This window comes from Polistes dominula, unplaced genomic scaffold (assembly GCF_049000335.1).
Source record: "Polistes dominula isolate Pdom_NZ unplaced genomic scaffold, Pdom_raw_medaka contig_82, whole genome shotgun sequence".
NCBI lineage: Eukaryota > Metazoa > Arthropoda > Insecta > Hymenoptera > Vespidae > Polistes > Polistes dominula.
Window position 1 is genome coordinate 1,095,579 of NW_028301046.1, and position 14,325 is coordinate 1,109,903.

At 30.8% G+C, this 14,325-nt stretch overlaps 1 protein-coding gene across 4 annotated transcripts in view; it reads left to right on the plus strand.

Moving 5' to 3' along the window:
- The first annotated feature begins 2,140 nt into the window (after positions 1-2,140).
- The window catches only part of SoxN (SRY-box transcription factor soxNeuro), a 126,971-nt gene continuing 114,786 nt past the window's right edge, over positions 2,141-14,325 (plus strand). Inside the window, exons 1-2 of one of the 4 annotated variants that reach the window (XM_015320803.2) lie at positions 2,141-5,022; positions 8,271-8,399. In XM_015320803.2, coding sequence (XP_015176289.1) covers positions 3,587-5,022; positions 8,271-8,361 — 1,527 coding nt within the window. In that variant the 5' untranslated portion in view covers positions 2,141-3,586 and the 3' untranslated portion in view covers positions 8,362-8,399. Of the gene's footprint in view, positions 5,023-8,270; positions 8,400-14,325 lie in introns of those variants that run through there. The other 3 variants (XM_015320801.2, XM_089175341.1, XM_015320802.2) reach the window with 3 other exon arrangements.

The following is a 14,325-nucleotide window of genomic DNA, read 5'->3' on the forward strand; positions in this document are numbered from 1 at the left end:
CGCAAGTAGGATAGAAATACAGAATGTATGAGATATATATACATATATATAGATAGGTGCGCGCGCGAACTTGCTAACTCTCCTGTATATACATTCGCCTTGTACAAGAGCAGTGCGCCATCGAGTATCACAAACATTGATTTGAATCACAAAGACCGCCCGCGGTATTTCCATTGTCGGACCCCGACTTATTGTACAATTTCTCTCTCTCTCTCTCTCTCTTTTGCTCTCTTTCACTCTTTTCCTTTCTTCTCTATCTCTCTGTACTACCTCTTTCTCTCTATCTTTCTTTTTCTCCGTTATTCCCACTCTCAATCCGCTCTATCTTTTTTCAACAGTAACGACCTATCAATCCACTTATTCCGCACGGTTTATGTGCCACTTGTGGCATTTCGACTTAATGTCACCGCATCGTGTGTCGCAGTCAAATACAAATAATAATAATTTCGTTGGAAAGAAATAGTCAATGGATATTATATCCCATCACCACCATTTATGTATTTTTATACAACACCTTGTTTTTTCTTTTGTTTTTTTATCTTATTAGTTAAGATGTAAAAGAATTATTGAGATAATAAATCGTTGATTTTATGAATATATGTATGTATATGCAATGTTTTGTAATTCATTGATAAAACTATTATTTATTTATTTTTTTTTTTTTTTTACGTTGGAATTCAAAGATTATTTGATGGATAATATAATATTTGATTATATATAAAATGATTGAAAAATAAAAATAAATTGTGAAATTCGTTTTGTACGAATTAATCTAAATCTTGCATCGATGCAACATCGCTGAAGAAAACTGGCTGTAATCGTATCGAGAAATCAACGATGAGTCCTCTTGTATCAGATAAAAAAAAATAATGAGGATTAACATTGTCGTTTGGTTTATCGTTCGATGCCATTTACAGATATTATAATCAAGAATTTTGTTCTACAGAATATAAAATACATGTGAACCTAATCGATAGACGTGAAGAAATTTAGTAAGAAAAATAAAATGAGTAAGTGTTTTGAGATATTCAATTAAAATAGGGATTATTTTAATCAAAATTTTGTTTTGTAAATTAAGATTCGTCATTAGTTTCAGATTTATTTCGTTAAAGTGTTTTTTTTTTTTATTTTATTTGTAAATGATTGTCTCTCTCTCTCTCTCTCTCTCTATCTTTCTCTCTGTATTTTTCTCTTTTCGTTCACTTTTCTCGCTGAGAGGCAACAGGTCCTACGCGCAGGAACTCACTTAAAACTCTGTCGCATAGTCGATCGAAGAAGAAGAAGAAGAAGAAGCTTCTTTCAATTTTTTCAAAAGAGTAGTAAAAGAATACAAAAAATAAGAATGATGAATAATTATGGAACAAACGGTTAATAAGTATGTGGATTCGAGAGTATATTGTAATACGCACGTCTTAAAATTTGTTTTTATTTTTTAATCAGAAAATTTCGATTAACACGTGTGTCACACGTTTTCCAAATGTTCTATTAGCACATTTTTCTATGTTTTAACAAATATAATTTACATTTGCGTGTATGTACTTGTTTAAGTTTTAACATCTCCGCTATTTTTATTCTTAATTCTATTGGTTCGTTATTAATAAGCAATTATTATTTGAAATTATGTATAATTATAATTTGTATTATTATTATTATTATTATATTTAGTATGATTCTTTCGTTCGTTGTTAACATAAAAATTCACAGCGGTATCGTCAATATTTCAGATAAGGTAATCCAATGATACGAATCATAAAATCCGTCTGTACTTTTAAGTAATAACACGACTTTACAATAAAAACTTCGAAACAATTTTTTTTTTTTTATAGAAACAAATTTGTCTGAACGATATGTAATATAAATTTGTTTTTGTTTTTTTTTTTTTTTATTATACATGAAATATATTTCTTCTTTCATTCGCTTTTATAGGTCAGTGTTTTCATTCAAACTGTGAACATCTAATTTTTATTACATGAATACAAATCTCTATTAAACTTCTTTTTTTTTTTTTCAAATTTCTTCATAAAATTAAACAGATCGATTAGAAACAAAGAAACATACAAAAATAATAAGACACACAAACAAAAACAAAATCTTATTTAAGAAATATAATTAATTCAGAGTCATATTCGGGGGTGGTAAAAAGCATTTAATCAAAGGCCATGCGAGGTCGTTTTCATCGTCATCGTCGCCAAAGAAGAAGAAGAAGAAGAAAAATAAAATAATATAAACAATAAAATAAAAAATAAAAAGTATTAAAATAAGAAAAATAAGAAGAAAACGTAGGAAGACCGTCGGGTAGCCGATCTCGTGGCGCGCACAGTGGCAAGAAGAAGATAGGGGAAGTTCATATGACGATGAACGGAGTCAGAAAGGAAGAGAGAGAAAGAGAGAGAGTGAATAAGGTTGAGAAGGAAAGGTGGGGATAGAGCATAAGAGGGAAGGTTCAGCTTGCTCGGTAGAGGTCGCTAGGGAGGTCGGTATAAACCCGCCTACCAGAACGGAGGGTATAGGAGCTGATTGGTTGAGAGAAATGATGGCAGGCGCGCGTGCCAATCGATAGCCGTCGGTAGACTGGCTCCTTCGGCTATGGTCGCGTCGATCCTGTACAAGTGGGGATATCCTCGCGTACTGGTGGGAGAGGCCGCATAGTGGGGCCCAAGCTACCAAACCGTTCTGCCTAAGGGTAGGGGGGCAAACCTAGTAGTGGTGGAAGCAGCCGCCTTGGCAGGAACTGCCAGTATGTTACAGCTCAAAGCTTAACTGCAATGCTCAGATGGTTTAGTCCTGTTGAAGAGAACGGTGGTCAATCTTTTCGGTGCTTGTGTACACCTTAAGACGTGTAAGAATTTACGGAAGAAGAGATACTACGAGTGCATCCATTCACGTGCATTTCAAAACGCATCGTAAACGGATATTTACGGATTTAGTAAAAATACGAGTAAGAAAGTAGAGGGAGGAAAAAAAAACAAGAGTATAGGAAGGTAAGAAGATATATATATATATATTTTGCTCTCTCTCTCTTCATTTGTCTCTCTCATATTGGTGATCATCCTCGGCGTGAACAGTATAGAGAGTCAGTCAGTCATTCTGTATCGAGGTGTCAACAACAACGCATCGTTCTTGTGCTCAATACAATTTAGAAATTCAACGAGTTCTGTTTCTTTTTGGTGTTCTACATAAGTGACATTAAATAGATTGTGACTATCTTATTATATACGAGAACGCTAACGAGTGTTAATAAAACATTATAGAAGATTTTGGTGATTTTGCGCGCGCGTTTATTTCGAAATATTAAAAGTGTGCATCATTATTTGTGAATATTTGTGATTTGAACGAATGCAAACACTTATATTGAATTGTATATCTACATATGCATATATACGCATATATATATACTATTTGTGTTTGATTATAGATATTAAAAGATCGTAGACTCTTAGTGAGATTCGACTTCGAAAAGAAGAAGGGTAGTGAAGAAAAACGCGCTTTTAAGATCTGATCGGCAACGTGTCTCGTCGAGGCATTCTTTGAACGTAATACGGTTTAAGAAAACGGCGACAAACTGTACGGCCACAGGGAGGACGACATGCTAACGATGGAGACGGACCTTAAGGGCGGTAGCCTGCATGGTCAGATGCCACCTCATCCGCATCAAGGTGTATCACCGATGGGCCATCATACCGTTTCACCTTATGGAACTCTCAGTTCCATAGTACATAGTCCAGCTTTATCTGGAAGCCCACCGAGCAGCAGCAACTTAGGATTAAGTTTGCAACATCAACATTACCACCAGGTTTCCATGCAAGCTGCAGTTCAACAACAACAACAACAACAACAACAGCAGCAACAGCAACAGCAACAACAACAGCAGCAACAACAGCAGACCATGCATCATCAACTGTCTGCTCAGCAAAGTGCTGCACAACAACAACACCATCCTCATCAACAACCGCAGCCACAACAGCAACAAGCTCAAACCCAACACCATCAGACTGCGAATAATAATAATAATACGAAGCCACCAGCAAACGGTGATCGCGTAAAAAGGCCGATGAACGCATTCATGGTCTGGTCCCGTGGGCAACGACGCAAGATGGCCCAAGAAAATCCAAAAATGCATAATTCGGAGATTTCCAAACGTTTAGGGGCGGAATGGAAATTGCTTAGCGAAACCGAGAAGCGTCCATTTATTGACGAAGCTAAACGATTGCGCGCGGTGCATATGAAAGAGCACCCAGATTACAAGTATCGTCCAAGAAGGAAGACGAAGACCCTTATGAAGAAAGATAAATATCCGATCAGTGGCTCCGTCGGTGCAGTTGGAGTCAACGTTAATAGCATCCTCGGTGTTGATCAAAGACAAGTTGCTGGCGCCGGTGGACCACAACAAGGGCAAATATCACGCGACGTTTATCAAATGGCAAACGGATATATGCCTAATGGTTATATGATGCACGATGCGGCGGCTTCGTATCAACAACACGTATATGGAAACCCGATGAGCGGAGTGGCGGCTGCTGGATATCCCAGATACGATATGGGACATCACATGGGTAATGGTAGTCCACCAATGAACCCAAATTACATTAATGGATATGGTGGTTATCCAGGAAGTACCGTACCCGGCGGCTCACCTTCGCCGTATCATCAACCCCAATCAGGATCTCAAATGTCGAGCCACAGTCCCAGTGGCAGCAGTATAAAGTCGGAACCGACGAGTCCTGCAAGTGCGGGAATACACACTCCCACACCTACAAACGGGCCAATGCCCACCAATCCAGCGGCTGCTCCACATCAACAGCAACAAGCACAAGCTGCCGCTATCAAACGCGAATATATGGGTCAACAAACCCACCAAACCCATCAATCCCCAGGAGATCTTAGACAAATGATTTCCGTGTATCTGCCGCAAGGAGTCGACCAAGGTGTTGGCCAACATGGTGCTGGAGTCTACTCGTCTGGACCATCACCGGATTCTTTGGCGCAACATCACTCGCACTCATCAATGCCACTTAATCATATGTAAGTATTATTTATAATCATATCTATATCTGCATACGTATAATTTAATCCTTCTCTAATTTTTTTTTTTCATCCTAAAAATCCTTCGAATGATCGTTCTAAACAAAATATTCTAAATGTTTTATCAAAACAAATCAAATTTCTAATTTTTTCATTCGTCAACGATCATTCGATGATAGATCGCTTCGATAGAAGTTTCAACTTTCTTCTATCAGCTTTTTCCTCAATTATTTCTCTATTTCTCGCTTTTGTTTATCTTAACAACGCATAACGCATACATGATCACTTCTATCGCACAAACCACACCTCTCCTCCACTTCTGGACCTTACGAGATCGATCCCTACGCAACTACTACTAATCCTTCAATTATTTCATTATATTTGCCTTACGCTATACACTCTTATCTACTTTAAATATTATTCATAAACATATTGCTACAGCTTGGGATTGTTATAAAATTAATTAGAAAAAAAATAGCTAATTATTATGATAAGGTTTTGATTATAAATATTTGATATTGTCTCTCTCTCTCTCTCTTTCTCTTCTCAATGAAATTTTTGTATCATCTAACGCGTGAAAAATTAAAACTCGGTTTACGCGTTGATCATTTAGATTTGTTACAAGATTTTTTTTTTTATAATAAATCATTGAAACTTGTAAAAGAAAAATTAATCGATAATATAATACGTGATAATGATTCGAATCTTGTTGTGTTAAAAAGGTCCAGAACGTGTGTTTGATCATTCATTCATTCATTCATTCATTTATTCATTCCTTTCCTTTCCTTTCCTTTCCTTATCTAATCATTTTTCAACAAGAAAAAATCTCTCTTTGTATACGTTATGTGTAGAATTATCGCACTATTTAGCATGATGTGTGTGTGTATCATAGGTTGAGTCAAGGAACACGATTACATTGGCCTTTACTTTGATATTTTTTTTTTTATGATTTTATTATTCATACTTTTTTCCCCAATGTTTTTTTAATTTCATCATTAATTATCGTTCATTGTTCATTTCATATATTACATTTCCATTTAATTTCACGTTAACCCAATGGAAAAAACGAAGGAACGAACAAATCTACTTTTGACAATTTCCTTCTTCTTCTTCTTCTTCTTCTTCATCATCATCATCATCTTCATCATCATCATCTTCTATTTCTTTTAATCGCGAGCAAAAATCGCACGAAAGAGTTGCACGAAAAAAAAAACCTTTTTTATATGCTTTTCTTATCTTCTATGTTTTTCTTTTTTCTTTTTTGAACAAATTTGAAAAAGCATTTTTTTCGTTAAAAAAAAAAAAAAACGAACATTTCGAACGATAGAAAGCAACAAAAAAAAAAAATACTCGAACATATCTTTTTTTTTTATTAATTTTAATTTTTTTCTTCTTTCATTCCACATCTTTCCTTTAAAAATAAACGATAAACGATATGAATATGAATATGAATATATATATACATACATATATATTTTATAAGAACGATTGAAATTGAGATATAATTAAAATTAATCAAATTGATAAATGATCTCTTTCTCGCTTTAACGTAAAAAAAAAAAAATCCAAAAAAGTAAAAAATACACGGCCATCGCGAAGATTTCTTCTGACTCATCCTATCCAAATTTTTCTTCAAATATTTCAAAAAAAAAAAGAAAAAGAATAAATGAAAAAGAGATTTATATATATATATATATATATATATATATATATATATATATATATATATATATAAAAAAAAAATATGAAGTTAAAGTTATAGTTCACTTTGTATATTTTTTTATTTTTTATTTTTATTAAAATCTTTAGAGTATCTATAGAAAGATCAAAAAAAATATTATCTTGCAAAATAATATGATCTCTCTTAGGAATGAAAGAGAAAGAGATATTAAGATGCATCGATGCAGTATAAGGAATTCTTCTTTGAACGATACTACGTCACAAAATCAAGAAACAAATAAAAAAAAAACAAATAAAAAATTAAATAACAAATAAATATAAATATTTGGTTTTTGATACAAGCAATAATTTGGGAACCCGACGGATGATGCACACGATTGTATGCGTAAATATATATATATATACTGTATATATATATACTATTTTATTTGTAAATACACGCAATCCACTATTACACACTTCACAATTACACGTAAAACCCTGACGTGTTGCCATTTTGATTGATGCTATTAGATTAAAATTAGAAAATCTTTGAAAAAAGGGGGGTAGGTAGGTAGATATAAGGGGGGTTAAAATTTTGTCTTCACCGAATAACCAACCAATCAACCAACACCAACCAATCAACCAACCAACAGCATCGCACAGTGCGGCCAAAGCCCCGATGATTATGCGACCAAAAATTCGAAAATTTAAGAAAACGATCTGCAATTTCGTATTAGGAGGATTTTTGGGACCGCTGATTACAAATTCGTTATCAGAATTAACAAATGCATCATCGTCAACATTTTCAGGAATGCGAAAGTGTGATTATTTGCATTTCCGGCGGCCGCGGTCCCGGTGTGTGCGGTCTCCGTGTTGTGATCTTTTGTTTTCTCTTCTTTTTTCTTTGTTTCTTGTTTTACAATGAGAATGACTACACCACCGCACGTGTATCTCGGTTACTACTTTTTATTTTGTTTTCTTCGATATATCGCTCTCGAAAGTGAAAAAGAAAAGAAAATAAATGAAAAGAACTGAACTGAACTTGAACTGAACTGATTCTGTGATTGAGTGTGCGACTATGTTTCATTAAAGTAAGAGAAGACAAAGGAAGGATCAGGATAATACAACTGCGTGTTTTTGATGATAAAAGTGTGAAGAAAACGTGTTAAAAGGATTTTGCCGAAATGGAAGATTATGGAAGGCATCGCAAATTTTTGTTAATTACAATATTTCTAATCAAAGTATCGATCATTACACCTTGCTTGCACATGCATCTAATTCTCTTTCTTATGTATATACATATATATATATATATATATACATATTATATAAGGTGGACCAGAAAAAGTAATAGTAGCTTTTTAATCACAAAATTCAAACAAATATATATATGTATATCCTAATCGGGATTGCTATTATTTGAAAAAAAAAATGTTCACATATTATTTACACAGATTACATTTAGTCTCTTTTTCATTGATTCTTTTTTTATTATTTATTATTTATTATTTATTATTATTATTATTATAATTGGCATAATTTTTAAAAATGTGATTATTTATTCGTAAATTCGTATACTTTCGTAGGAGTTATCGAGCGAGCCTTGCTCCCTATCATTATAATCGTCAGGAACATATGCAACGTGGAATTGCTCTCTCTACATCGCTAGAAATTTAAGTTTTAATTTCTACCACCACCACCACCACCACCACCACGATCACCACCAAAAAAAAAAAAAAACACACGAATACATACGAACAACAACATCTCACCACGAACCACCACCTACTACCACGTTTGAAAAACACATAAGAAGAAGTACTACCACCTATCATCCATCAGAGGCCATAAATAAACAGAAAGAAAAAGAAAACAGTTCAATCAGTCAATTGTTTAAACAAAAACAAAATAGGTAAATTAACTACATTGTAATAATAAATTTTCATGCTCATATATATATCATTTAATAATACTTTCGTAAGTATTTGATATATAATTCTTAACAAATGATTCATTGAAAATAAGAATTGAAATTGAAAGTAATGTCAATTGACCATGAAAATTTCTTAACTATCATAATAATAATAATAATTTCATTCTTTTTAATATTTAATAATCAAATATTAAACAATAGAAAGAAGAGAAAAGACGACAAGTGCAAGTAAACAATTTTTTTAAATATAATTAATGAATTAAATTGAAAGGGAAAAAAAACAAACAAACAAACAAACAAACAAACAAAATAGAAAAATAAATAATAATATGTTTAAAGAACGTGTGATAAATATTATATACATATACATACATAAATACAAATGAACACACATAATTATGTAATATATATGTATATATATGTTATATATATATTATATATAATTATATATATTATATAGTATTTTTTAGATCATACTTCTTGCATAAACATAGTTTTTTTCCCCGTGGTACACAGATCGATGCTGTGCAGCTGTTAAAGCTGCTTGCTGTAATTATTATTCAGTTTGTGATAATAGCTCGAAATAAGTGTATCACGATTAGTTCCTTTGTATACTTGTGCATATATTATACATATATATATTATATATATATATATATCATATATATTATATTATAATAATATAATATATAAATATATATATATATATATGTATATATATGTATACCTACATTTATAAGATGTTAATAATTTGCGTTAATATTAATACTCTCTCTCTCTCTCTCTCTCTTCATCTTTCTATTAATTTTTTTGTTTTTTTTTTTTCATTAAATATTCAATAATTTCACCATTAAGTTAATATTTCTATGATTTACTTTTTTTTTTTTTCTTAAGTTCGTACATTATAATTTCATTTCATTTTTGTTTTCTTTTTTTCATTAATTTTGTAGTCTTTAACATTTAAGAAAGATAATACCAAAACTTCATTAAAAGAAAAAAAGTTAATTAATTTAACGATAGTATAATCAATTTTTTTTTCTATGGTTTAATTGCAACCAAAAAAAAAAAAAAAAAAAAAGGGAAAAAAAATTTCGAAAATTCTTCATTTTCATTATTTCTTCGATTTTTTTTTCTTTTTATTATTATACTCAATATTATTATTATTATTATTATTATTATTATTATTATTATTATTATTATTATTATTATTATTATAACTATTATTTAATAAGTTATCATTTTTATTTTTTTTTTGTCTCTTTTTATTATTTTCATTATTATTATCATTATTATAATCATCATCATTATCATAATCAAATGTGCATTAGTTGAATTTTTTGGTTTCGTTTTGATTAATCATTTCTCCATAGAATCTCTCTAATTGTTTATAAAATTGATTATTGTATCGGTACTCGTAATCAATAAATAATGTAACATACGAAATTATGTAAAATGAACGAAACATCTTAGATGAGATTCATTCGAGAGGGAGAAAGAAAGAAAGAAAGAAAAAAAAAAAACGAAAGAAAGAAAAACCCCCACATGTAAAGAATGAAAAATGCACATTTGAAATAATATTAATGGATAAATTTATTTTTTTTTTAATTATTATGTTAAATTTGTTATTTGTATGACATATTATACAGTTAAAAACAGATGTGCGGGATGACACGAAAATATAATACATGCTCGTAATCAAGTCGATGATTTTGTTTGAATTTTGGTGTTGTTCATGATTGAAGAACCCACGAACATTTTTTTTAACAGCGCTTTCCCCCCCCCTCTTCCCTTATATTCGACTTGTCATTAAAAAATATTCTAACATCGCTTATTTAATGAAATAAAGAAAAAAAAAGCTCAAATAAATTAGATTGCCTAATCGAGCTTTTGTAAAACGTTGAATCAAACGAGCTGTATGTAATTTTTGAGAAAACAAAATTTCCATGTAAAATACAAAAAATTTTGCAAAACGGGGAATATGTTATTGTAAATTTTTACATACCGCACATCTTTAACGTATAATTGTTAATTTAACAAATTAATTATAAGATATATCGATTAATGTATGTATTATAAAGTTTAAAAACAAAACGAAAAAATTGTTATATCACGTTGACTCCGGATATATAATATTTTTGTAATTTTTAGTTTATTTTTTGTTTGTTTGTTTTTTTGGTTTTTTTTTTTTTTTTTTTTTTATTAATCATCATCATACAAACAAAATAAATAATTATTTTTATTTATATCCATGGACAACCACATAAAAGAAATATTCATTTATAAATTATTAATATTATTATTATTATTATTATTATTAACTATGACTTTTCTTTTATATCAGCTGATATATATTTTCATTTGACGTTAAGCTATTCCCGTTAGATTTTTTTATGGATTAATGACATTCCGTGAGTCAACGTGCCGTTTAGATAAGATACAAGTTTAATAATATTTTTCATTTATTTTTTTTTGTTTTTTTTTTTTATTATTCTTTTTTCGTTTCTATATAATATCGCCTAAAACACAATGATATATATATATATATATATATATATATACCTGAATGTATGTTCAAACAAAATCAAAAAATAGTATTGATGAAATAATAATACATCTTAACTCTTTGAGGCATGGTGAGATTAAAAGTGTCGTTCTCACCATAATGCACATGGTGTGGGACATTTTTAGTCCCACTTTAAAATCTTGCAATAGTTGCATTTTCATAAATCTAAAAAAAACTCTTTGTTTTTTTTTGTTTATGTTTTTATATTATTACATTATGCAATACTTTTATTAACACTTAGCCGATCACACGCGCTGCAAACCGAACTGTACGGTTTCCTCCCACCATGGGGAGGTTTCGCAAGTGACGTGGGACTGATATTCGATTGAATTATTTTAACATCATAAATTAAGGCAATTATGTAAATTAATTTTAAAGAAGAAAAAGAAACGTGTTGTATGTTAAAAATCAATATGGGAGATCCTCCTCAATCGGTCGCAGGCAGACACCTCCGACTTACATTGAAACTGAGAGATCTTTCCGATTGGTCGGCTAAGTGTTAATTAAAAATATAGCAATTTTGTTTAATTAAAAAAATAAAACGTAATCAAATGTCTCTATTCAACATATACGGCTATCTATTTTTATATTATCTGAAATTCTATGTCGCAAAGAGTTAAAAACAATTGTATTAATTATTTATAAATTACATATATATATATATATATATATATATATCGTATATGTTAATACAATCTAAGATATAAATTATTATTTCATCAAAAAACAATTGTTTATACAAAGTTAACCAATTTCTGTTCATGCGTAAAATAGAAACCATATTATATATATATATATATAAAACTACCCTCCGAAAATAGTTGCATTTTTTTTTTCGTTAGGCGAATTTATTACCTAATTTAAGTATTCTTTGTAAATTTATATTTTTTAGATAGTTTATATACGAATACTATTTAAAAAAAAAAAAAAAAAAAAAAAAACAACAAGATATATATACGTATCTGAAAATGCATGTATATTTATTACGAAGATAAATATGCATACATAGAAATGAACACACGATATATATATATATATATATATATATATATACCGTATAAATATATATGTATGTATGTATGATAACTACCATATATATGTATATATATATATACGTATACGAATAATAGATAAATGTATTTAGTATTAAGCATTAGTAAATTACATTTGCAATCGAAATATACATATCGTTTTTTAAATTCATTTCTTTTTTTTTCCAAACCCATAATCACACCATCTCTCCTCTATCCTTAAAAATAAATATTAAATAATTAATTGTATACAATGTGTAGCGTTAATAAATACGCATCGAAGAGACACAAAAAAAATAATAATCATCCAGGTAATTATGCGAACAAAATTTACTTTTAATTCTTTTATTTATTTCATTCTTGTTTTGAAGAGAAAAAAAAAAAGCTAAGAAAATCTGATTTTTTGCATGCATTCGAATCATCATTATTTAAACTACTATTAAAAATAATTTAACTTTAAGAGAGAGAGAGAAAGAAAAAACCAGGTAAAACATGAATAATAAAATAAATAAATAAATAAATAAATTGTTGACTTACGTTCTCAAAAGACCAAACCTCGCAATTGGCTACGTTCAGCGTAAAATTTGCCAAAGTTACGTTTCTTGATCGAAAGATCTTCAGGATAGGAGTCCATGATCAGTCCTACGTCAGAACATGAATAAAATAAATGTAATAAATAAATAAATAATCCAATTCGCAGAATAATGGAGTAAGGAATACGATTAATTTGGTGGACAGTTGAAAATTGATTTGATCTTTTAAAAACACGTTCGTTGAAACGTGTTCCTCTCTCTCTCTCTCTCTCATTTTCTCATTCACAAAAAAAAGGATTCTTTTCTTTGAAACGTGACGGGATGCGGGACGACACGGCAAAATGCTGCTGCATATGCGCTACTTCAAAAAAAAAAAAACACACAAATCTTTCCTTTTTCCTTCAACTTCAGCACCTTCAAGTTTACCACCTTCCTCCTGTTCCTCTCGAACTCACCTCTTTCCGAAGGAGAGGGGGGGAGTGAAGGGGGAGTGAAGGAAGACTCATAGTAGTAGTAGTAGTAGTATTATTATTATTAGTAGTAGTTGTAGTAGTAGTAGTAGTAGTAGGTACCGAAATGTCCCAATAAATAAAACGCTCGACACGGACGAGCGGAGACATTAATTCGTGCCAATAAATATTCCCATCGTTCCGGCGCATAAACCTGGCGTTTGTCATACACACGCAGTCATTTCGGTTAAAAGGCATTCCCTCTGCCACTGAATGCAAATGCGAGTGCTCGTTGTGCGTGCCGTAGGGTCCTCCAAAGTGCTTTCAATTACGTGTTCCACCTAACGTTCCGGCCTGAGGGCCGTTTTCCTATGTTTTACATAACCGGGATTTTCAAGTGTTTCACGCCCTTAGAGAAGAAGAAGAAGAAGGAGGAGAAGGAGGAGGAGGAGGACGACGATACGATGAAACTTACTGGCCTCTGTGTTACATCGTTTTTATTCGATTAATCCTATAAATTCACATTTTTCTTTATCCTTTATTCTTATTCATTATTTTAATACAACACACATATACAAAAACATTTGCTTTCTATTTCGAAATTTTCGTTTTCAATTAATATGTCGATTATTATTTGTTGTATAATTAATTGTATGATTGTTTTTAATATTAATTTTTAATCAAACACGTATGAGAGATCAATCATTATCACGTTATTATTATTATTATTATTATTATTATGTTTAAAGAAGTACCACGTTAAAATGTTTCTTCTTAATTATTTCAATATGCATGATGGTTTGTTATACGGTAATTGTGTGCGTCCTGAATTTCTTTTTTCACCTTTTCCCTCTCTGCCCCCCTGCCCCCTCCCATCACCCCTTCACACCTTGGCAAATAGTATCTATTTAAATATCTATGGAAAAACTAGTAACAGTAATTAACGATTTATCTTTCATGCTTTACTCGCTTAATTTCTCTGTGTATTTTCCTATGCATTAATCTAACTTAATCTCACCATTGCTGACGTTGCTGATGCTGATGCTGTTGCTGCTGTTGCTGTTGACTGCTGCTGACTGCTGTTATTGTATATATATATATATTATACATATACTACGTTAATGCATGGCAA